Source organism: Telmatherina bonti (genome assembly GCF_933228915.1).
Source record: "Telmatherina bonti genome assembly, chromosome: 6".
Taxonomy (NCBI): Eukaryota; Metazoa; Chordata; class Actinopteri; order Atheriniformes; family Telmatherinidae; genus Telmatherina; species Telmatherina bonti.
The window spans coordinates 29888680-29912399 of record NC_136624.1 but is presented as its reverse complement, the minus strand read 5'-3'; the positions used below and the strand labels follow the sequence as shown (position 1 = coordinate 29912399).

The window sequence follows — 23720 nt, the reverse complement described above, 5'->3', positions numbered from 1 at the left end:
TGTTACCTGATGCACTGAGAAGTACCTCGCTCTATTTCTCTAATATATTAATGTATAAATATATGCCAGTATTAATTTTACAATATTTAAATATCTAACTTATTTCTCCTTTTTTCCGCAGGTCTTCCTGATAAAGTGCAATTGTACATGTTGTTCTGTCTTTCCTGACGTCTCCACTCCAACCAGTCAAGGCAGATGGCTGCTCTCCCTGAGCCGGGTTCTGCCGGAAGTTTTCTTCCTGTTGAAGGGGAGTTTTTTCCTTCCCACTGTCGCCGCGTGCAGCTCAGGATGCGGGATTGGATCAAAGTCATGACTCGATGCAATCAGTTGGTTTCTATTATAGGATATGTATGAATTGGCTCGAAATGATGTGTATGTTGATTTGTGTATGTAAAGTGCCCTGTGACAACATTTTTGTGAAGTGGTGCTATACAAATAAAGCTGAATTGAATTGAATTAGGTTGTGATCTTGACTGATTGATTGACTGAAATAAACTCAACTCAGCTCAAGACCTCCGTCTTTTTTGACCAAAATATGCACATTACAATGTGGAGTCTTGACCACAGGAGCTGGCTGTTTTGTGTTGTGCCATGCGTTTATGAAGTGGTTGTGTCATTTCCCCTCTATGAAGGTCTGAACTTCTTGCTGAACTATATGGCACCACTCAGTTTGGATTAACCCAGCTTCCATCCAAGGTGTTGGGCTAGAAATAAATCTTTAAAGCTAAATTTGGAGAACATTGTTTATGTTTTTTTAAATATGTAACATAAGGTGTTGTGGATGTTGGGCTTGAAATGCACCAAAATGCATGTTTGTATAGCACTAATTCACAACAAAGTAATCTCAAGGCATTTTACTGACATAATCTAATTTAATCCAAATAAAGTGCTTGTCTTCTCCTGTCATATCGTATTGTATTGTATCACATCGCATCGTACTGTATTGTGTTGTATCACATTGTTTCGTATTAATTGCATGATATTGCATCATACCTTTTCTTATCTTATTATCTGTAAGAGGAAAAAAAGATCACTATTTAGGCATGTTAAAAATTATTTATTTAAGTAAAATATTTATCAAACATTTATTTCACACACTTTTTAATACAATAAGATCAAATTACGTCAGCCACATGTTTTTGTGAGATAAGGCAAATCAAAATCTAGAAGTACTTTTTTAGTCTTTTGGTCTCCACTATTATGATAAATGAAAGAATAAAGAAAGTATGAATCATTTTGCACCAAAAAGGCATCTGCAAACAGTCATGTTGAAAACATTTTTCTTTTCCTTTTTTGTGTGTTGAAAATGTCTAAAAATCTGAGTGAGAGTGAATCTTTATGGACATCATTGATCACATTTGGCACCTTCGAGTCTTTAAACAGTTGACCAAATTTCTTTTAATCAAAGTAGTTCAGACAAAATTTGTAAACTTTTGAATTCTTTATACTGTGCATCCATTGTTGTGTAGTGTAACACAGTAGTCAGTGATTGCTTATAGTTTGAAGAACAAAACTGAACACAAAAGTTTAAAAGTTACTTTAAAATACTAAAAATATTACATTCAAAATGTTTTCATAAGTTTCTCACATTTGCACCTCCATCTCAGCTGCACCACTTCCCTTGTAGTCATTGCCAGAAGGCGTGAGAGAGTTGTCCGGGTTCAAAGGGTACTGCTCAGGTTGCTTTGCTTTGTTGCTTGTCTTGTTTTCAGGGCGGCAAAGCTGCCTGAGTTTCTGTGGAAACAGGATCCGTTGAGTCCATTCACTCTAAAACTACATGCTTCCAAAACTAGTCAGAAACTAAACTTGAGTTAATTATATATTAATTAAATTATTAAACAATCCTTGATAGTAGGCCACTTATGCAAGTATAATACTCTTAGTGCACCATTATGTTTCTATTGCTCCACTTTCTTCATCCTTCCAACTTTGTGGATGTTTAAGTCCGCTCAAGTGGAATTATAATAACTTTTCTGATCCCTTGATTTTTCCATTATTCCTGAATGTTTTCTTAAAGATACTACCTAATCTTCTTAATTTTCTTTGACTTCTGACCTAAATTTTGGCAAATCTTATACAAAGGTGGATTTTTCATGGCCTTAGTATGTTTGTACAACACAGCTTATTTAAGATTAAACTAATCCACAATATGTTTACCAGATAAGCCAATGCAGTGTATAGCTGGATAAAGTTTTTGCAAAAGCTGAATTCAATTATTTTTCTCTTATCTCTGTGTTGGTAGCTGGTTGTAGCAACACAGCAGCCAGGTTAAGATAAAAGGGAAGGCTGGAGTTCATAGCACTGCTTCTGACAATCCTTGCAAATTCTCCAAACTAGTATGGATAAAGTGTATGCTTTAATTTAATAATGTCACAATCTTACTGCAAGTTGCGTATCAACAACTACTATAATATTTCTGACAATATCTTGGCCTAAGTATTGATTTTTTTGATTAATGAAAATTAATGTTTTTAGGAGCTTGGTATGCCGAGATTTGGAATGTACGTCCGTTCTCCTTCTCGCCAAGAAAACTGAACTAAAACCTCACAGGTCTAATAGAGAGTGAAAGAAAGAGAAAACAGAGTCACAATGTTCTAACTTTACAAAACAGCTCCAGTTCTGCAAAAGAAAAAATAAGCTGATACAGATAGATTTTTAAAGCATCTATTATCATTTTACCCTGCTGAGTCAGGTCACTGTAGGGGCTTCCAGATGCAACAGTGAGAGGTGTTGTTTTTAGCAGCAGTGTTTTAAGAGGGAAAGAGGTTGGAGGGTGGGAGGCAGGAACTATCAAAGCAACATGCTGGAGCAGACATTTTCAAGCAGAACATTGCAGTTTGACAGAATGATCAAAGTTTCTCACTTCACCTCTCAGGTGATAAATGTTATGTCTAATCAGGGAATGCATATGCACATGAAAAGAGCTTGATGGCTTATCTCACATTTTCAAAACTGATTAGTGTCAAGCTTGATTGAGCAAAGTGACATGAACAACTACATAAGCTTGCCCAGCATGCTTTCATAACTTCTTACCCTTGTGTTAAAACTATACATGTATTAGTGAGGACATCTGGATTGTGCTCACTGTTGGACTGTTGGACAGAATATTGGCTTTTTTTTCTAAGTGCATGACCATATACTTCTTATATGGCAGTGAATAGCCACTTTACATAATAATGTTAATTTAAAAAAGAGGATATTGGAAGTTTCTCATTTATTTTTGTTTTTTCTAACCAACATTTAAAATCGAAGTAAAATGCACAGCAAACTGGATCAATGTGTTGCAGAAAAAGTCTAATCAACAGTTATTTCTTCTAAATCCTGTTCAGAAAGTCAGAAATTACAGAAGGCAATGTATCAAGATGGCAATATAATGGCTGAGTGACTGGAAAAAACATATATTGAAACCCAAAAAAGTTTAAATAGTATGTGACGCAATCAAGTGCCTTTCCATAGAAAATGTTTCATATTCATCTGAACTGATCCATGTCTGTAAGTGCATTTGATTTTAATGTGTACATACCTGCCGTAATGTCCCATTCATCTGAGTGATTTTAAAGATAATCCACAGAGGAACCAAAAGAACACAGAACAGTCCCAGGAACCAGCCCAATGCATATGCCCAGGTTGGATAGATGTATGTTTTGTTGAACTTCAGAGGCTTGTATCTCACCACTGAAAAAATGAAAGTACCCTGAAAAATCAAACAGACAGAAAACAGAAATTCAAAAATTCTTTATAAATAGATAAATAAATACACATACATACTACATATATATGTATGTATATATATATATATATATATATATATATATAGCAACTATAACCCAATCACTGAGACTTCCCGATTACTGACAATCAGGAACGACACCTTTCCCACTCCCACTACGACCCTCTGAGCAGGGTTCTGGATCTTTTAAAATCCAAAATTTGACAGGTATGCTTTTGTGTACAAAACAATACAGGGCACATTCACATCAACCTTTTTTTTATTAGAATTTGAGTTTTTTGTTTAGAAAGTCCTCTTCATTTGGGGAAATGTGAATGCACCAAACGACTTCTGATTCAGACCAAAGAAGCTGACTCACACCGGCTACAAACACAGGTCTTGGCCAATTTCAAGCAGAGCAAATACAGAAAGCGGACTCCAAAAAAAAGTCACTTCCTGCATTTTACGTGGCATTGCATTGTGGGTAAATACATAGCAATTAAATTAAGGGTCCTCTGCCTCGTCTATTGTTCAAACTGTGGTCATTGTTGCAGTGTATTTCTGCAGTATACTTGCATAAAACAACATTAAAAAAAAAAACAAAATAGCGATAATTTCGTGCTCCATGTTTAATTCGCAACAGTGTTTTCTTCTTCACGTGGGTCTTGTTCTCTCTTTTGGTAATACTAGTGCAGCGCTACCTTAGGTGGGAATGGAATTATATTTTTGGAAATGTTTTGTGAAGTGCAACGTGAATGCAATCTTGGTCTAAATGGATACAACCCCCGACAACTGAGCCGAATCCCCAATCGGACCGAGTCTAACAAACGATCCTGATGTGAATGCACCCTCAAAGTACTCTAGATAAAACATTAAAAGGATTACAGATAGTATTAAAAAGCATAAAAGAAAACAATAAATAGCAAAGTTCACAATTCACTGAGAGTTTGCTTTATGTGATTGCAGCATAAGAGCTAAATGCTGCTTCTCCGTGTTTAGTCTTGACACTGGTCTGGACTAGTTGACCCAAGTTTTTGGATCTAAGAACCCATTTTTATTTTCAGCTTACATATCACCAGTATTCTGGGTCTAAACCATTCTGAGATTTGTAAACCATCAGTTGGCTTTTAAAATCTATTTTGTGATTGACTCGGAGCCAGTGAAAAGATTTTAAAATTGATGTGAAGTGTATAGATGTCTTAGTCCTAGTTAAAGCTCTAACAGTAGCATCTGGATGTGCAGGTGTTTCATGCTCTTTTTAGAAAGTCCTGTTAAAAGACCATTACAGTAATCCAGTCAACTGGAGATCAATGCATGGATGAGTTTGTCCTGGTCTTTATGGGACTAATTCTGTTGATGTTTCTGAGTTGGCAAAAAGCTGTCTTAGTGACAGCTATGATGTGGCTTCTGAGTCTCCAGGTGACAAATGCTGACCCTCATGAATATTCTCAGTAATATTTTTATTTCATTTTCTACTTAATTATTTAAGTAGAAAATTCTCTCTAATCCAATATTTGATCAAAAACACTGACACAGTAAGTCTATTGGACTGCAGTCATCTGGTGACAAAGACCTATAAAGTTGTGTATGGTCTGCATAACTATGATAATGGATGTTAGAGCTCTGTGTTATTTAACCCAACAGAGCATATAAAGGTTATACAGAAGAGGTAGAAGGAATGACCACTGATGTACTCTACAAGTCATGGCTACTTACTCAGATTCATAGCTGCCAATTGTAAAAAAAAAAAAAAAGAAATAACTCCAGCATTCTAAGTAGGACCTGAACCAGTTAAGGACCACTCCAGAAAGTCAACCCAGTTTTGCAGCCCAGTTTCCAACCCAGTTTTCCAGCCTGTGCAACAAGGTTACAGTTACACTCACAAGACAAACAGCAGGGGTTATGTAAAGCCAGCAAATCTTCATTAGAGGCCACGGACGGTAACCTGTCATGTCTTCAATATTGTCGTAGAGACGATCGGCACCTGTTCAGAAAAATGAAAAGTTTATTCAACGATGAAAAGTTATACCTAAACTTTTAGCAGAATTCAATTGTAGGTTGCTGCCAAAACGTATCCTTTTACAATAATGTATAAAAAATGTAGTACAAATGTCAAATACAGTGGCTTACTTACAGAGAAATAAGAACTAAATGAGTTCTAACAATAAATTAATTACCAATTGTAAATTATGGTTTAGAGATTTTCTTTTAAATTGATTATCATGATTAAGGAATACATTAATGTTGCAGAGGTGAGTTATAAAACATTTTCATCTTCTATTGTGATGATCATTATCACTTGAAGATGATATGATCATTATTATTATTATTAATTATTATTATTATTATTTATTATTATTATTATTAATAACAATAATAACAATAATAATAATAATAATAATAATATATGCACTGCTCAAAAAAATAAAGGGAACACTTAAACAACACAATATAACTCTAAGTCAACCACACGTGTGAAATTGAACTGTCCACTTAGGAAGCAACACTGATTGACAATCAATTTCACATGCTGTTGTGCAAATGGCATGGACAACAGGTGGAAATTGTATGCAATTGGCACACCCAATAAAGGAGTGGGTCTGCAGGTGGTGACCACAGACCTCTTCTCAGTTCCGGTGCTTTCTGGCTGATGTTTTGGTCACTTTTAATGCTGGCGGTGCTTTCACTCTAGTGGTAGCATGAGACGGAGTCTACAGTCAACACAAGTGGCTCAGGTAGTGCAGCTCATCCAGGATGGCACATCAATGTGAGCTTTGGCAAGAAGGTGTACTGTGTCTGTCAGCGTAGTGTCCAGAGCATGGAGGCACTACCAGGAGACAGGCCAGTACACCTGGAGGAGGCCGTGGGAAGGCAACAACCCAGCCACAGGACCCCTACCTCCTTTTTTGTGCAAGGAGTAACAGGAGGAGCACTGCCAGAGGAGCACTGGCAGAGTCCAATGCATGTGGCCTCAAGTCAAACTACGGCCCAGGGAGTCCTGATGCCAGGTGTTCATATGGACACTCTCATGTTGGAACATGGTATTCGTTTTGGACAATTCATGACGAGCACAGAAGTCCAATAACAATGGAGTCCCCGGAAGGATCACCCTCCAGCACTCCCTCCAAGGACTCCAGAAAGGGTGGATACTCTGAACTGCTGTTCAGTGCATAAGCACAGACAACAGTCAAAACCTGTCCCACCACCTGAAGGCAGAGGGAAACTACCCTTTCATCCACCAGGGTAAACCCCAATGTGCAGGCATCAAGCCGGGGGCTGATGAGAACGCCCACACCTGCTCGGTGCCTCTCACCTTGAGCAACTCCAGAGTCGAGGGTACTGGTTCCAGAGCCCAAGCCATGCGTCGAGGTGAGTCCAACTATATATAGCTGGAACTGCTCAACCTTGCGCACAAGCTCAGGCTCCTTCCCCACCAGAGAGGTGACATTCCACGTCCCTAGAGCCAGCATCTGCAGCCAGGGATCGGACCGCCAGGGTCCCCATCCCTTGCTGCCGCCCAGCTCACATTGCACCCGACCCCTACGGCTCCTCCCGCAGATGGTGAGCCCACAGGAGGTGGGGCCCATGTAACCCTTTTAGGCTGAGACTGACCGGGCCCCGTGGGAAAAGGCCCGGCCACCAGACGCTCGCTCTCATGCCCCAACCCCAGGCCTGGCTCCAGACTGTGGCCCCGGTAACCCGCGTCTGGGCAAGGGAACATTTATGCCCATGTTTGTCGTCATCATAGAGGTCTATGAGTCGTACTAGGTCTGGTCCCTTCCCTAGACAGCTGTTTGCCATGGGTGACCCCACCAGGGGCATAAAGCCCCCGACTACATTGCTGCTAGGATCTTCGGGACACACAAACCCCTCCACCACAATAAGATGACGGCTCAGGGAGGGGTTATATACCAATTTACACTTAAATGATTCATAGTTCAATGTTAAGTTACTGAACAAACAATCCAAAAAGAAAGAAACATGTTTCCTTAAATGATCAAGCAGGTAGACAGACTACACTGAAAAATGGACAACAAGACTGATTTGAGTCAGCAGGGTGTGTTGCAGCAAGAATGCTCTGAACACTTGCAAGAAGTTGCTCACCCCTGGGTTGTAATATGAAATCGAAGTATGACAAAGACTTTTACAATGCTTTAAACATTGTATTAATAAAAAATATATACCCTATATATATATTGTATGTATTACAATCCTTTAATAAGACTCATATAATATGTCCATCAAAAGCAGATTTATGTGATACTTTACTGGGGTATTATACACACCTAATAACAATGCTAAAGAGACAGTACATGAAGGATGTGGAATTTGTCCCTGGCTGGATTGAAATCAGTGCCAACAAATTTTTTTTTTTCTTTTTCTTTGTTAATCTCATTTTCCATATCACCAGCTACTGCTACCGATAAAAAAAAACACTTTATGTACCTTGCTGACTGGATATGTAACACAACATTCTGAAAGTACTTTTGTTTAGCATGGCATTGCCTGACTTAAAGTCAAATTTGAGAGCTAAATCTGCAAGGAATTTTTTAATAAAACTTACCATAAATCCATCCAATTGCTATAGACTGGCACACTGACAGAAGCAGAAGATTGTTGCCACTACAAACATAGTGATCAAAGAGTTGAAGGAAATATAAACCCCCCTGCAAGAGGACGGGAAGCTTAGAATTACAGCATATCCAAACTAAAAACAACAAATACACATGTACAGTCTTAGTTTGGCTAAACTAGATAAGAAGTAAATCTTTTCAACATTCAGAAAATCCGATTTAACGTGGAAAAGAAAAGTGATAAAAGTTATCTCTTTGTGTACACTAGTCAGAGCTCTCACCTCTGTGACAAGAAGAAGGCCAAGAAAAAAGCAAACAGTGCAGAGACAAAGCAGCAGCAACTCTCTGCGATAAGCTCTTCGAAACACAGAAGGGAACATGTCTGTGACTGAGGTCATCAAGCACTCCAGACTCACAAACTACAAACAGAGCGCAGAATTACTTTGGGTAATCAAACAAACAAACAAAATATATTCCTAGCCTGTTAATGCAGAGATGTCTTCTTATTTTACCTGTGTGTCTGCTCCCAACAAGATGACCATGATGAAGAAACATATAGCCCACAACTGAGGCAAAGGCATCATCGCTACTGCACGGGGATAGGCGATAAATGCCAAACCAGGTCCTGCATGTACAGTAATAAATGCATCAGAATTATTTAATGCAGATAGAAACATTTTAACAATGTGTGAATCAGAGTTAGGAAACACACTGAAACCCCCGCAGTACTTGAATCCCTTTAAATATGGAATCAACCACTTGTATCCTCGTTGTACTGAGCCCAAGAAGAACAATGACATGCTTGGTTTTTTAATTGCAGCACCTCTCATCAATGCAAACTTGGTGCCTAACGAATGCAAACTAAATAATGACGTCTGAGGAGTCCTGCTGAAAAATGATCACATTTCAGATCAGAAATTTCAGTTCACATCACAGAGAAATCACATAACAGATTTTTCTGTCAAAACTAAAATGCAAAAAAGACTTTTTTCCTGCATGAACATTCACTTTTAAAATGAGCACACATTTTCTCCCCATTTTTTTTTTTTTACATTAAGGAAAATTTTAAAAAGTGACTGGTAGAACGGTTTGTCTTACCAGACGCAGCTACTTGAGATATTGGCAGTCCCTGCTCGTAGGACATGAAGCCCAGAACGGAAAATATTGCAAATCCTGCAACAAAACTGGAGCCACCATTTACCAGACACAGAACAAATGTGTCCCTGGAAAACACACAAAAGCTGTTATTAAGCAGCTGAGCAAAAGTCATTTAAATAGCTAATGGGGCTGTTTCTAATATTTAAATGAAAAGAAGTTATTATATTTGGTACAAAGTAAATACAAAAACACATCCATGTAAATAGTTATTTTAAAACAAATATATTGCTAAAAAAAAAATAAAGGGAACACTTAAACAACACAATGTAACTCTAAGTCAACCACACTTGTGTGAAATCCAAATGTCCACTTAGGAAGCAACACTGATTGACAATCAATTTCACATGCTGTTGTGCAAATGGAATAGACAACAGGTGGAAATTATAGGTAATTGGCAAGACACACCCAATAAAGGAGTGGTTCTGCAGGTGGTGACCACAGACCTCTTCTCAGTTCCGATGCTTTCTGACTGATGTTTTGGTCACTTTTGAATGCTGGCGGTGCTTTCACTCTAGTGGTAGCATGAGACGGAGTCTACAGTCAACACAAGTGGATCAGGTAGTGCAGCTCATCCAGGATGGCACATCAGTGGGATCTGTGGCAAGAAGGTTTGCTGTGTCTGTCAACGTAGTGTCCAGAGCATGGAGGTGCTACCAGGAGACAGGCCAGTACATCAGGAGACGTGGAGGAGGCCGTGGGAGGGCAACAACCCAGCAGCTCGACCGCTACCTCCTTTATTGTGCAAGGAGGAACAGGAGGAGCACTGCCAGAGCCCTGCAAAATGAGCTCCAGCAGGCCACAAATGTGCATGTGTCTGCTCAAACAGTCAGAAACAGACTCCATGAGGGTGGTATGAGGGCCCGACGTCCACAGGTGGGGGTTGTGCTAACAGCCCAACACCGTGCAGGACGTTTGGCATTTTCCAGAAAACACCAAGATTGGCAAATTCACCACTGGCGCCCTGTGCCCTGTGACAGAGTCTGGAGACGCCGTAGAGACCATTCTGCTCCCTGCAATATCCTCCAGCATGACCGGTTTGGCAGTGGGTCAGTCATGGTGTGGGGTAGCATTTCTTTGGAAGGCCGCACAGCCCTCCATGTGCTCGCCAGAGGTAGCCTGACTACCATTAGGTACCGAGATGAGATCCTCAAACCCCTTGTGGGACCATATGCTGGTGCGGTTGGCTCTGTATTTTCCCTAATGGAAGACAATGCTAGACCTTGTGTGGCTGGAGTGTGTCAGCAGTTCCTGCAACATGAAGGCATTGATGTTATGGACTGGCCCGCCCGTTCGCCAGACCCGCATCCAATTGAGCACATCTGGGACATCATGTCTCGCTCCATCCACCAACGCCAAGTTGCACCACAGACTGTCCAGGAGTTGTCCGATGCTTTAGTCCAGGTCTGGGAGGAGATCCCTCAGGAGAACATCCGCCTCATCAGAAGCATGCCCAGGCATTGTAGGGAGGTCATACAGGCACGCAGAGGCCACACACACTAAGCCTCATTTTGATTTGTTTAAAGGACATTACATCAAAGTTGGATCACCCTGTAGTGTGTTTTTCCACTTTAATAATTGTTGTGTGATTTTGTTGTCAGCACATTCAACTATGGAAAGAGCAAAGTATTTAATAAAAATAATTCAGTCATTCAGATCTACAACATGTTACTTTAGTGTTCTTTTAATTTTTTTGAGCAGTGTATATCTGGGATTTATTTGTTATAGAATTTTATTTACTTTGCCTGAATACTCAGTGCTCTTGTTTCCTCCTACAGTCTGTTCTCATGCAGGCTGAGTTAGAGAGGATTCTTATTAGCTGTAAATACAGTATGATTAGGAGTGTGTGTGCATTAGTTGTTTGTATCATTAGCTCTTTGTTCGACTGGTGACCTTGCACCTTGTCTTTGCTCTTTTGGAACTTGAATATAATCTGGTCCCCAGTGACCTTGAACGGGATAAGTACAGATGGAACGTTCTCCCTAGTGATTGTACAATGCAGTACATTGTACATTGTAACCACATAGGCCAAAATGTATCAAACAATCAGTGCTGCAAATAACTGTTAGAGGAGTGACTAATTCGGAAGATTCTTTACACGTATGCCCACATGGGTAATGATGCTCTGGGAAGTATGTTTGTGGGCAAATCTTGGTCAAATTGTGGATGATTTTATCATTATCTGCTGAATATTTCGCTTCTCTTAGTTCTGTCTTTCGCTAGGCTGTAATTCAAGATTGTTAGCCACAATATTTGACCAGAACAGAATGCTTAAGACCATTACAAGCTAACTAATTTATGAAAACCAAAGGGAAACATTTTGCTTCTATTTAATTGTGTATTTAAATGAAATAATGTACTTACTTGTAACAGTCATTGTTATATTGATTGTAACTTCCCAAAGCAGTCAAACTCCCCTGACAAATCCCAAAAGAGAAAAGAACTTGTGCACCTGCGTCCATCCAAACCTATGTAGATGCAAACACAGTCGATATTAATTATTTTAACTGATTTGAAAGAGGAAAAAAAGGAATTGTACAATCTTCGAGTCTCAGTGGGAAAATATTCAGTTTATTATCTAGCACTTCTATGACTGTTGGCTTTTGTCACTTACTTGAGGGTCCACGAGCCTTGTGGGGTCAGGATACAAGTAGAAAGCTAAACCATCCATGGCTCCTGGCAAAGTGAGCCCACGAGCTAACAGGACAATCAGCATCACATAGGGAAATGTTGCTGTAAAATAAACTACCTGTCAACACAAAGTAAAGGTAGGTTGTGATGAAGAACACTAAAATCACAAAAAAACATTACATTAAAGACAAATCAGACTAGATATCCAAGTATCCAAAAACATTGTTGTGGTTGCTGCAAACACAAATTAACCTACAATTGATTTGCCAAATTGCACATACTTCATAGAAGTACATAAATATTTGATACACTGCAGCATGTACTTAATTCTGCTTGACTTAAAGGATTTGTCCTCAGCAGAGACCATTGTTTTGGATACCACAAAACATTTAGCTGTGAAAAAAACAATATAGCATTTATTTGGGGAAAAATGTTGTACAACCAAACCTGGCACAAAAACTGCTACAAATAGGCATAGGCCAAAAGTTTACATTTTTAGCAAAGACTAGTGTAAGACTAATCTTGCTCTTCTGTTTTCAACCCTTTAAGACCTGACCAAGAAAAAACAGACAGAAAGTTATTTTTTGATTAAAAAAAAAAAAAATCTTAAATCAATGCAAAATAAAATCAATGAATAAATAATTTGTGTATATTAACAGTAAATATTTTTAATGTCAAAATTATTGCAATGCAAGAAATATCCACGAGGCAGAAGCCAAATGTATAAACGGAATTTTGAGAAAAATTTTTGCCAAATGGTAATGCAAAAGATGTCCAAAACTATATACCAAATATAATGCATTATGTATTGAAATAGTTAAGGCATGGCAAGTTTATTTGTGTTGTGTTTTACACTATTATGCTGACACCAACCACCTTTGATGTTGTTGTCAATTAATGCTCTGTTATTTCAGCATGATGATGTTTTTCATTGGCTTTGAAACCTTCAACAGGATTTTAAAAGGGGTATAGTGCATGTTTTTCTAAGAAACAGTTTTTGTTGTCTAACTGCATTTTAACCCTTAAAAGAGAATTCTACCAGCAGAAGGCTGGGATTTTTAACATTTTGTTCCTAATACCCTCAAATTAAAGATGAGTCTGTGACTGAAAACTGTATATATGATATAACTGATCATTTAGAGTACCTAACACAGAATCACAGAATTTCATGTGACACACCCCCTATCCCTCCCCTCCTAAAGAAATTAATGTAAATGCCTAAAAATGTTTCTTTACCTTTCCAGTGGATCTCACTCCTTTCCAAACACAAAAGTAGCACAGGATCCATGCCAGCAAAAGGCATAAAGCCAATTCCCACCTCAAACTACCAATTTCCTCAATTCCCTGGGAAATGCCTAGAACTCGTCTCCTGAAAAGAAAAGTAAGATACTGGTAAAGCATGTTGACACATGTGGAAATGGGAAAACAATAGTTTGTAATATTATCCAGGCAGTTCATAGGTGTAAACCAGTTGCACTGTTTCATGGGTATGAGATTAAAAAAATAAGAAACCTGTTGACTGATGTGTGGGAAGGTCTGACATGTCATGACAAAATCAACATTCTGACATGGTGTAGTCTACATAAATGCTGTACCAATTACAGGTTATTTAAATTAACTACAATCTCCTTGGCAGTGTCCTTGTGCCCAATAAAATAATGTCTAATGGGAACATGCTTTGGTGGAAGCTCCAACAGCATCTCTAATAATACTGCATACATTTTACATTATTTTTGCAACTAGCTGCTGAAAACATTCAAGGAAGTTTACCTCATTATGTTATTTTTATTTATTTATTTATTTTTTATTTTTTTTACAAAAACTTGCAATATCCGTAGGTTTCAGTATGTTACTAATGCTGGTTGTTGTTCACAGAGAACATAAAAAGTAGTGCCTTTTTTTGCTTCATGCAGGAGGACTGTCAGGGAAAGGAGAATGCAACTTGTGACTCATAACAAACATGACACATCTTAACCATGTCGTATTGCCTGTTAATGCTAAGCAAATAACTGTGCCCCTGTTTAAACATCATCTGTGTGATACAGCAAAAACAACACATCACATTAGTTTTGTCTTTTCTGCTGAACTGAATGCAGCAGCCATTATTAAAGCTTATTCATTCTTATAATTTGTTTTGTAACTAGCCTAATTTAGTATGTTAGAATGCTACTATTTGCTAATTAGTTCATTTAATCCTTTTCTATACCACTTACTCCAATTCTGGGTCGTGGGGAATCTGGAGCTTATCCCAGCAATCATCAGGCAACAGGCAGGGTACTTCCTGGACCGGTTGCCAGTCCAACACAGAGGGACAAACAGCAATCCACACTCATATTCATTCCTGGGGACAATTTAGAGTGATCAATTAATCTAACACGAATGTCTTTGTATGATGGGAGGAAGCCAGAGTACCTGAAAATAACCCACGCATACAAGGGGAGAACATGCAAACTCCACACAGAAAGGCCACTGTTTAAACCTCCCCCCAGACAAGGCTCAGCTAATCAGTGATAGTGATATTTAACAAATAACTTTTTCCTTTTTTGATGTAAACCCTTTTTAAAAGTCAAGCTGGTAGCACTTGTGCCTTTCCTCTAGAAGGTTCCTTATCTGCACCGTTTTAATCTTCACAGTCCAAAGACAAGCATGTTAAATTAGTTGGTGATCCTGAATTGAATGTGGGATTGTGCATGGTTGGTTGTCTCAGTTACCTTGGTTGACCCTGTTAAAAAATTGGGACCTCTCCAGGGTGTGCCCTGCCTCATGCCTTGATAGCATTTGATATAGTCTGCAGCCCCTCACATCCCTGAATAGGATCATAGAAAATGGACATATTAATAGAAATGCCTATTATGTGGCAGTTGGTCACCCAGGGTGGAGATTGTAATGAAATAAGTGGAATTTATTTGCCAATCACCAAAAGGGTAAACCACCCAAAAATGTGACCTTGAACGTCTCAGTCTACCTTTTGTGCACATCCAGTGTGACCTGTTGATTTAAGAAAAGATAACCCAGGAAAAACACACACCAACCAAATAGGTTGTGAATTCTCCTATAAAAGGAGGCAGGTATGAGTTACACTTACTCCCAAAACTCTGTTGCAGGCGTTGTTGCATTTGCGGGTGCAGTCCAATTGGATGACACATTTGTTTTATCAAATTCAACACAGGACTCTAATTAAAATAAAAAAAAGAAACAAAAACAACAGGAGACAATTCATCACACTCTACGCAAATGAATGAGTCATTCACAGGCCCTGCGCAGCTGAAAGATAAGTTGATGAGTATAATTATTTTTATTAGGCGTGTTGGAGCAGAAAACTTTTATTTTTTTAAGATCCAGCTATAGTAGCAGTATTCTTACAATCATTGCTATTAGAAAAGGGAATATGGCCCAAAAAAGAAAGAAAAAACTTGTGAGGAATATTGTCTTCAAACTAAATTTCTGCATCCAACTGCATACCTGTGTTCCAGGGGTTCTGGCAGCTGGCCCAAGGAACCTCAGCACTGAAGGATGAGAAAAGGTAGAAGAAGGCCCATGCTTGGATAACAATGTATGACACAGCAGCGTATGCAATCACCACCTGAGTGGCATAGCCAATTCCTGAGGAGACATAAAATTGTCAGGATAAATTATCAAAAATTATAAAGAGAATTGTTTGGAGAAAATTCAGACACGTCCTCCATTACAAGGGATTTTGTTGTAGAATCTAATCAATTTATTTATTTGAATAACTTCGGTAAATTGGTTAAATTGAACTTTCCCTTCAATCTTTCTAAAGCTCCCATCACCTAATCTTTTCATAAAACCTGTCTTGACACTTTTCTAGTATTTCAAATGAAATTTTAAGAGTATTATTGAGCTAAAGATCTTTAGATAGAAGATCTTTATATCTTTATACCAACTGAGATTTGATTTAGTGTAAGAACTCCTGATCCAATAAATAAAATAGAAATCATACCACTTGACATGCAAACATTTTCTCTGCATTTACTCGATTCTTTATTATTTGTAAAAAAAAATAAATAAATAACCAAATAAAGGTTATTTATTACTGAGAAAAATCAACTCAATATCATTGTATGTATGTCTGTGTAATACATGGTTTGTAAGCTGTGTAAACTATATGTAATTTAGGGCACTTGTATGTGTAACATATGGATTTCAAAACTGTAAATTGTTTTGTGCGCAACTCAGAGTTCTTGCAAAAAAAGTCAATGTTCAAACACACATGAATATTTAGAAATTACATGCACAAAATAAATAAGAGCCTTTTTGAACATGCAATTTTAAGAATTATGAGCTTGAAAGCAAAGAAAAAAGTGTTTAGAATTGTAATGTTTGTGCATTTTTTTCAATTTGCGTATGTGTACAATTATTTTGTGTGCGTAATGTCTAGATATTTGTGTATGCATTTGACCCACGTATTGGTCAGTATCTAGTATTTAGGAGACGAGTATTTCCTGAGTTGGAGTCCAAATGTACAGGGCCCAACTGTCCAGATTATGCTATTATAGTTAGGGGTAGTTTAGCCATCCATTAGTTATGCAGCCATTGGGACATCACCTGATGCACTGAGTAGTACCTTGCTCCTTTTCCCTCCTGTCCTCTCCACCCCAACCTGTCGAGGCAGATGGCTGCCCTCCCACTTTCTGTTAAAAGGGAGTTTTCCTTCCCACTGTCGCCTCATGCATGCTCAGGATGGGAGATTGGATCAAAGTCAAGATTTGATGCCATCAGTTGGGTTCTATTAGCTGGGCTTTTTATGAATTGGCTTGAAATGATGTGTATGTAAAGTGCCCCGAGATAACATTGTTGTGAAGTGGCATTATACAAATAAAGCTGAAATGAATTGAACTGAAACAAAAAACTGAAAACTGCAATGAGATGAGTTTTACATGTAAACACAAAGTGCAGGGGAAAAAATCTCTGAAGCATTGAACCTTTAGTCACATCTAGACTACTAAAGAGCTGAGGATTGTGACTGGCATCTTTAGATGAGAAACGTCAACATTCTTCTTTTGTACATCAGTGAAAACACGGTAATGCAAATTATAATCACATTTCTCCCCCACATCTCTACGAACACTGAAACTTTGATTGTGCAAATCAGTTTACCAGAAATTTAAATGAAGTGCCATCTCACAAGCTGAATGCGATTGTGCTGTTTTGGTTATGTGACAGTTCAGTTCACGAAAGAGTGGACACCAAACGTAAAGCATGTTTTTGTGTGGTTTGACGCAAAGCTGTGGCAGCTGCAGCAGCTGATCTGTAGCAGGTGGATTAGCTTAGTGTAACATGGATCAATAGTCTGTCAATAATGACGCCAAGCATTTGTGTCCAATTTGCTGGATTGTAAGCCTGCAAAGACCACTTTGAACTGACAGCTTCAAGTTTCTGATTTTGAAACAGCTCTACATGGTGGAAGATAATGTCTGTTTTCAGTCATCCAAACCTGTTTCTTTATGTGAAATATAAGTCCCCATACTTTCCTATTTAGTTTATCAACAGATTCTTCTGGAAGACAAAACCCAATGGTCTCTTGATTACTGTAAAGATGTCAGCGTAAAAATGTAACTTATTTGTTATACAGTTAAGTTATATATGCTCTTGACATTTAGATATATGAACCTGTTACCAGCCTTCATTTTTTATAAAGCACAGTGACTGTGGGTGTCCACGCATTCTGCACTGCAGAGTCTGCAGGTGTGTTCACACACTACACACGACACACTTCTTTGACATTCAGCAAACATTCTTAAGTAAAAAAATAAAAAATTCTTCATCAAAAAACAAGAATTTAGTATATTTATACGTACCATCATCCAGTGTGCGTGACAAGGTGACTGCTTGCAACACGTCAGGAATTTGAATGAAGGGATATGGTTTCAGGCCCCCAGGAAATTTTTACGTGTCTGGCTGTGTTTTATTATTGCTTTCACACCTCTCCAACATTCACACCTCAATAAGTTATTTTTCATTTGGGGTATTTAGAAATATGCACTCTGGAAGCACTTTTCTCTGGTAAGGATAATTCCCTCATAATAATCTGTCATATGAGGTAGCAAAGCACTAACTAATTCATTCAATATTTTTGTTGGAACACTTTCCAGTCTATTTTCATTTAAAGGGGCTCTATTATGCTATCTCTAGTTTTCTGAGCTTTCTACAGTGTTATATTGTTTAATACTCATCAGACATATGAGCCGTTTTTTATTACCTAAATGCATGCTTGAGTTTTCCAACGCTCTCTACATTTGGTGTTCATGGCGACAGAAATAATTGGTTTTATAAATATTTTTCTTTTTCAAAATTTTAGTGGCATCCCGGGGGAGGGACTCAGTGATTGGTCATCTTCTCTAGGTTGTGCACGTTCACAAGAAGAAAACCACACCCACCTTCACTGCTCAGTATGCGCTTATTTTTGGCATAGACTGATCTGAGAGGATCAGTACAAAATGAATGAAGGGGTTTGTGAAAAATGCTTGAATATTTCTTGCCCTTCTGGACTTGCATATTAAAATAAATTAGACTGAAATGTGCATAATAGAACCACTTTAAGTCAGAGTTTCTGAACCCTGATCCTCAGAAACCACTTGCCCAACATGTTTTTGTTCTGACTAATTCCAGTACACCTTATATTGATTAACTGGAATGCTTGTCAACTTCTATGTAAGCCTGCAAATGAGTCATTCATCTGAGTCAGGCGTGTTTAAGTATGGACACCTTTAAAACATGCAGCGCAATGGTCCCTGAGGACCAGGACTGGGAAACATTGATGTAAATGATCAGAATGAAACTAAGACTTATTTTAGTCCAGTCCTTGAGAGCTACAATTCTGCAACTTTTAGATGCAACCCTTCTCCAACACATCTGAATCAAATGGATGTCTCTACCGGGCCTCTGCAGAGCTGTATGGCATGCGGATGGGTGATTTCAGCCAGTTTATTAAATTATGTTGGAGAAGGGATTAATCTAAAAGTTGCAGGAGAGTGGATCTCAAGGATTAGACCTAGGCACCCTTCTTTTGACCTTTTGACTTTGCTTAGCATTTAGGACGTTGAGGAATCTAGTCTGATTGGAAATTTAAGTATTTTCAAAGAAAACATATTCCATGCTGGAGTCTTTACAAATGATGATGAGCATGCATGTTACTTTATTTGATGATATGAAGTGAAAACTTCAGTGTGTGGACTTATGCAATGCTGACTCACTAGCTAAACTACACTACACCAGGGGTGGTCAACCCCAGTTCTCGAGAGCTGTATTCCTGCCGAAGTTAGGAGTCACCCTGCTACAACACACTTGATTCAAATCAATGGGTAATTATTAGACTTGTGCAGAGTTTGATGACGAGCACTGTACAAGTCTGCTAATTAAGTCTGATGTGTGTCAGGTGTGTTGCAGCTGGGAAACTCCCAAAACTTACAGGACTGCAACTGTTGAGGATTGGAGTTAGCTGTCCCTGCACCCTGTCACATTTCATTGATCTGACAGGTATAAACCTGTCCAATCATGTTGCTTCTGACCGCTGGGTGACAAAGACCTCAGGTTTTAGCTTCTAAATACAGCAGAACAGACATTATTCTTATTCTAGGTTAAATACCCACTTGTTCTTCAGTAGTTTTCATTTGAAGATTTTTTTAAAGTACAGTGTCTAACTCATTTGGCTTTTTATTAGCAAAAATCAATTATTGTTTTCATAAATACATATCTTACCTAAGTCTAATCTTAATTACATCCAAATGAAAGTGTTCCCATAACTTAGAAGTTATTTATAAATTCATAGGTGGCGGCACACTCAACAGAAGGATGCCATGTTGCACCACCATCTTTGATTAGAGTAGCCAAAAGGAGACAAACATAGTAGTGTTCATCAGCAGGCCATTATCACATTTTTTGGGAATGCTCCAGGATTGCCCCCTATTGGACAGAGGTGATTAGACAAATCAAGATGATTACAGGATTGCAACTGGAGGAGACCTTTTCAGTGTTCTACCTTGGAAATATACCAACTGGACTACGAAAAGAAGATAGATATCTTTTGCTTATTATGTTGGCTGCAAGTAAAAAAGCTATTACGCGGAAATGGCTGAAAATGGATCCACCGACTGCTAAAGAATGGACAGAAGTGATAAACGAAATACACACAATGGAGACTCTGACATTTTCACTGAGACATACTTCAGAAAAAGGGGAGCGTTTTTGGAGAAAATGGGCAAACTCATTAGAAACTGAAAATGTAAAAGAATAACTATGTAAGATAAGCTAAATGAAAGGGAAAACAAGGAAAAGGAGAAAAAAAACAAAAAAAAAACACTTAAAATATACATACTTAAATATACATGTGTAACCTGTGACAGTGTGCCCTAAAAACCTGTAAATTGGGGTTTGTATGTATCGGTCCATCTATTGTTCTGTTTCTTTTATGTTATGTCTGTATTATTTCTGTTTGAAAATTTGAAAATCTTTCAATAAAAACAAAGTTTAAAAAAAAAAAACATAGTAGTGTTATGCGTTTTATCGGTGAACACGTGTGTGTGTGTGTGTGTGTGTGTGTGTGTGTGTGTGTGTGTGTGTGTGTGTGTGTGTGTGTGTGTGTGTGTGTGTGTGTGTGTGTGTTGGGTGTGGGGGTAATTCAAGACAATCATGGATAATTTTACTTGCTCTTTGTAATTGAAATGGAGGTTTTTGTCCCACTCTTTGCCCCATGAGTGGGAGTAAAAAATAGGCAAGAAAAAACTAAGAAATTAAAACTGGGAGAAAACAAGAATTTATATCTGTGTAGCAATTACTTGCTAAGAGTCGGTTAAATTGTTACTTTGTCAACATAGGAAAAGTGCAGTTGCACATGTTTTCAGTTGCTTTTACGCTTCACAAAAGTAAGTGTCTTTTCTCTTGTTCATTATTTATTTCTGTTGATTTGTAAAGATGGGGTGGGAGTTGACGTCTTCTCACTAGTCACGCCATTTCACACAATGACATTAGCTATTAGCATAGTACCAAATGCATAGAGGGCATGCTTGCAATTCATGAGCGTCAATAATGAAGCAGAATTATGTATTCTTTTGTACCTCACCACCCGACAGGTCACTCCCACTTGAGCAAGGTGTTGACATTTTCTCATGTGTGACTCTCTGTGGCTTTGATAGTGGTATTAATGTGCCTAAGGATGCATTGTGAAACTTTCTGACTTTAAACTCCGCGTTCCAGATTTGTTTGATGACACAGTGGCATCTAACATGTGCATTTCTGGAGCCACTGTTGCCCAGCAACCTTTCAAGCAGTAGAAACCACATTGTACAACTTTTTCACCTGGGACGCTGCGTGACGTTGCTGCGCAGTTTCACTTCACACACTAGAAAAGTAATATAAACACATTGGCTGTTTTGAACATGCACCTGATTCAGTAAAGAAGTGCACCCAAGAACACTAAGGTTGGGTGATTTACCCCTTTGCCACACAGATTTTGGCTAGCAACTCATGCTATGTTAAGGTTGGGTTAAAAGAGAGAAAGGAACAAATCCAAAGTCACTTTAATGTTGTCTTTTGCTGACTGGAGAGAGTCAGTACAGGAAGAATGCAAAATGGATCCCGATATAGCCGTCAACAGGGTGCACATCACTGGAAAAATAGCAAAATTTTGTCTTTAATCAGCAAGGTGCCAGAAAGCACTACCTGGTTGTTTGCATGAAACTAACACACCACAAGATGTGAGTAATTCCCACAAACTGTAGTTTTGGGTTTATTTTAAGTCCAAATCTGTCAAGCTGGATTTCATCGTTATTTTAATAGTTTTTATCTAATGTTCTTTCCTTTTCCTTACTTTCTTGTTTTAGTATTAATTTTTTTTTTTTATTTTGTCATGTTTTATTGTCTCTGTAAAGCAACTTTGAATCACCCTGTTTTTGAATTTGTCTTGTCTTGCCTTACATTTGAGAGGATGACACATTTCTAGCTGTGAGTAGGGATTTGATTAACCCAAACCCTATCATTTTAGCCAGTAGGTAGATGCGTACCGAAGATTTCTGCAGGTAAAGTTGCATAACCATATCGCAACAACTGCCAACAATGCCAAATAAATCAAACCACTTTCCAGACAGTGTTCAACCTGTAATCAGAACAAGCATTGTGTGTACTTTAAAGCCTGGCAAAAGAGAAGATATATGTATGTCTCTAATGACCGGCAGGGGTTGATTCGTCTAATTTAAAAAATGAGACTGAATAGAAATATGAGAAAAGCCTCCAACATTTTTCATCCAACCCCACCCCCCTTCTCGGGTAAAAAAAATTCTCCCATGATGTTTATGGTCTCAGTTTCCAGGTTCAAGCTTCTTCAGCACTGAGTTGTGTTTATTTACTAAATTATGATCTCACTGAGTGTGATAAAAAAAAAAAAAAAAAAAAAAAAAAGGAGACAGCACACTTTAGAGTAGAGCTATCTTGAGATAAACAATGCCACTATTGTATGTTCGGCTCCACGGGTTCTTAGTCATGCTTTCCCTCACTCATGGCCAAAATCCTTTCTCTCTTTTGCTTTTGCTGATTTGTACTTATCCCAGTTTGGGGACTAATCTTTGTCCTCAATGACCATCCAACAATAAGAGTAAATCTGGTTTCTTAGATATGACACACTTCTTTGATAACAAAAAAAGAAGTTTTAAAGTATGCATCTTTAACATTGAGCCCATTTAAATTTAATTTACCCAAAATAATGACAAATTTTCCTTCTAATGAATTGCTGTAAACACAGTGCTCATATGATTAGAATAAAATGCAGTAGAATGAAGGAATGTAATCACACACTTCCATCATGTATTTTCATACCATAAAACAGTTCCTTGTAATAAACTGACCTTCAAACAGAGGGCAGAAGTGTCTCCAACAGGTGATACAACCCTGGGACGTGTATTGTCCCATGGCTGTTTCCAGGAGGAACATTGGGATGCCACACGCAAGCAAAAACAAGACGTATGGAATCAAAAATGCACCTGAAAGACACAAAATGATACTGAAACACTTCTGTAAGGACAAATATTAAGATGAACAAATGCACACTGATGCATCTTCATAGGTTGACAACCTTAATAAATGAAAGAAAGAATTCTTTACGACCACACAGTTGTGTACCCAGTACTTATTTATTGTTTATTTATTTGGACCCTGAAAATATTTTTGCTCAAGTTATCAGATTTATTTAAGTTTCATGAGAGAAAAAAGAAGGCCTGGGCAAAAACAATTTAAAAAGCAGTACAGTTTCATCATTATCATCATTATCTTCAGGGTCAATTTGTACTCAGTCAACACAATATTTTTTATAGGTACTGTTCATAGTTAGGGCATACATTTATATTATTTTCTTTCACTATAATTGTGCTTACCTCCTCCATTTTTGTAGCACAAATAGGGAAACCTCCAGAGGTTTCCCAGCCCAACCAGGGTCCCTGCAACAGCTAGCAGGAACTCCAGCTTGTTTGCCCATTGGCCACGATCCAACAGCTGAGTTTTCTTTACTAAGCTGTTTTCTTGACCGGCCACCTCAAGACCGTTTCCTTTCAGGAACTCCCTTGACATATTTAGCAGCAACAGAAGATACAGTCAATGAAGCCTTACCTAAATACCTCTCCAACTCCTTCACATTTATAGGGCTT

The 23720-nt window shown here is 38.2% G+C and overlaps 1 protein-coding gene across 1 annotated transcript; it reads right to left on the bottom strand.

The window, feature by feature from the left end:
* Positions 1 to 1584: 1584 nt before the first annotated feature.
* Positions 1585 to 23643, bottom strand: LOC306757121 (sodium- and chloride-dependent GABA transporter 2-like; the record flags this gene model as incomplete). The annotated part of the gene is made up of 14 exons (XM_079242086.1): positions 1585 to 1734; positions 3524 to 3694; positions 5593 to 5693; positions 8274 to 8376; positions 8565 to 8702; positions 8796 to 8908; positions 9382 to 9506; positions 11803 to 11906; positions 12053 to 12187; positions 13306 to 13438; positions 15155 to 15242; positions 15532 to 15672; positions 22926 to 23060; positions 23451 to 23643. 14 exons carry the CDS (start codon positions 23641 to 23643, stop codon positions 1585 to 1587), a joined length of 1830 nt encoding a protein of 609 aa, XP_079098212.1.
* Between the last annotated feature and the right edge of the window lie 77 nt (positions 23644 to 23720).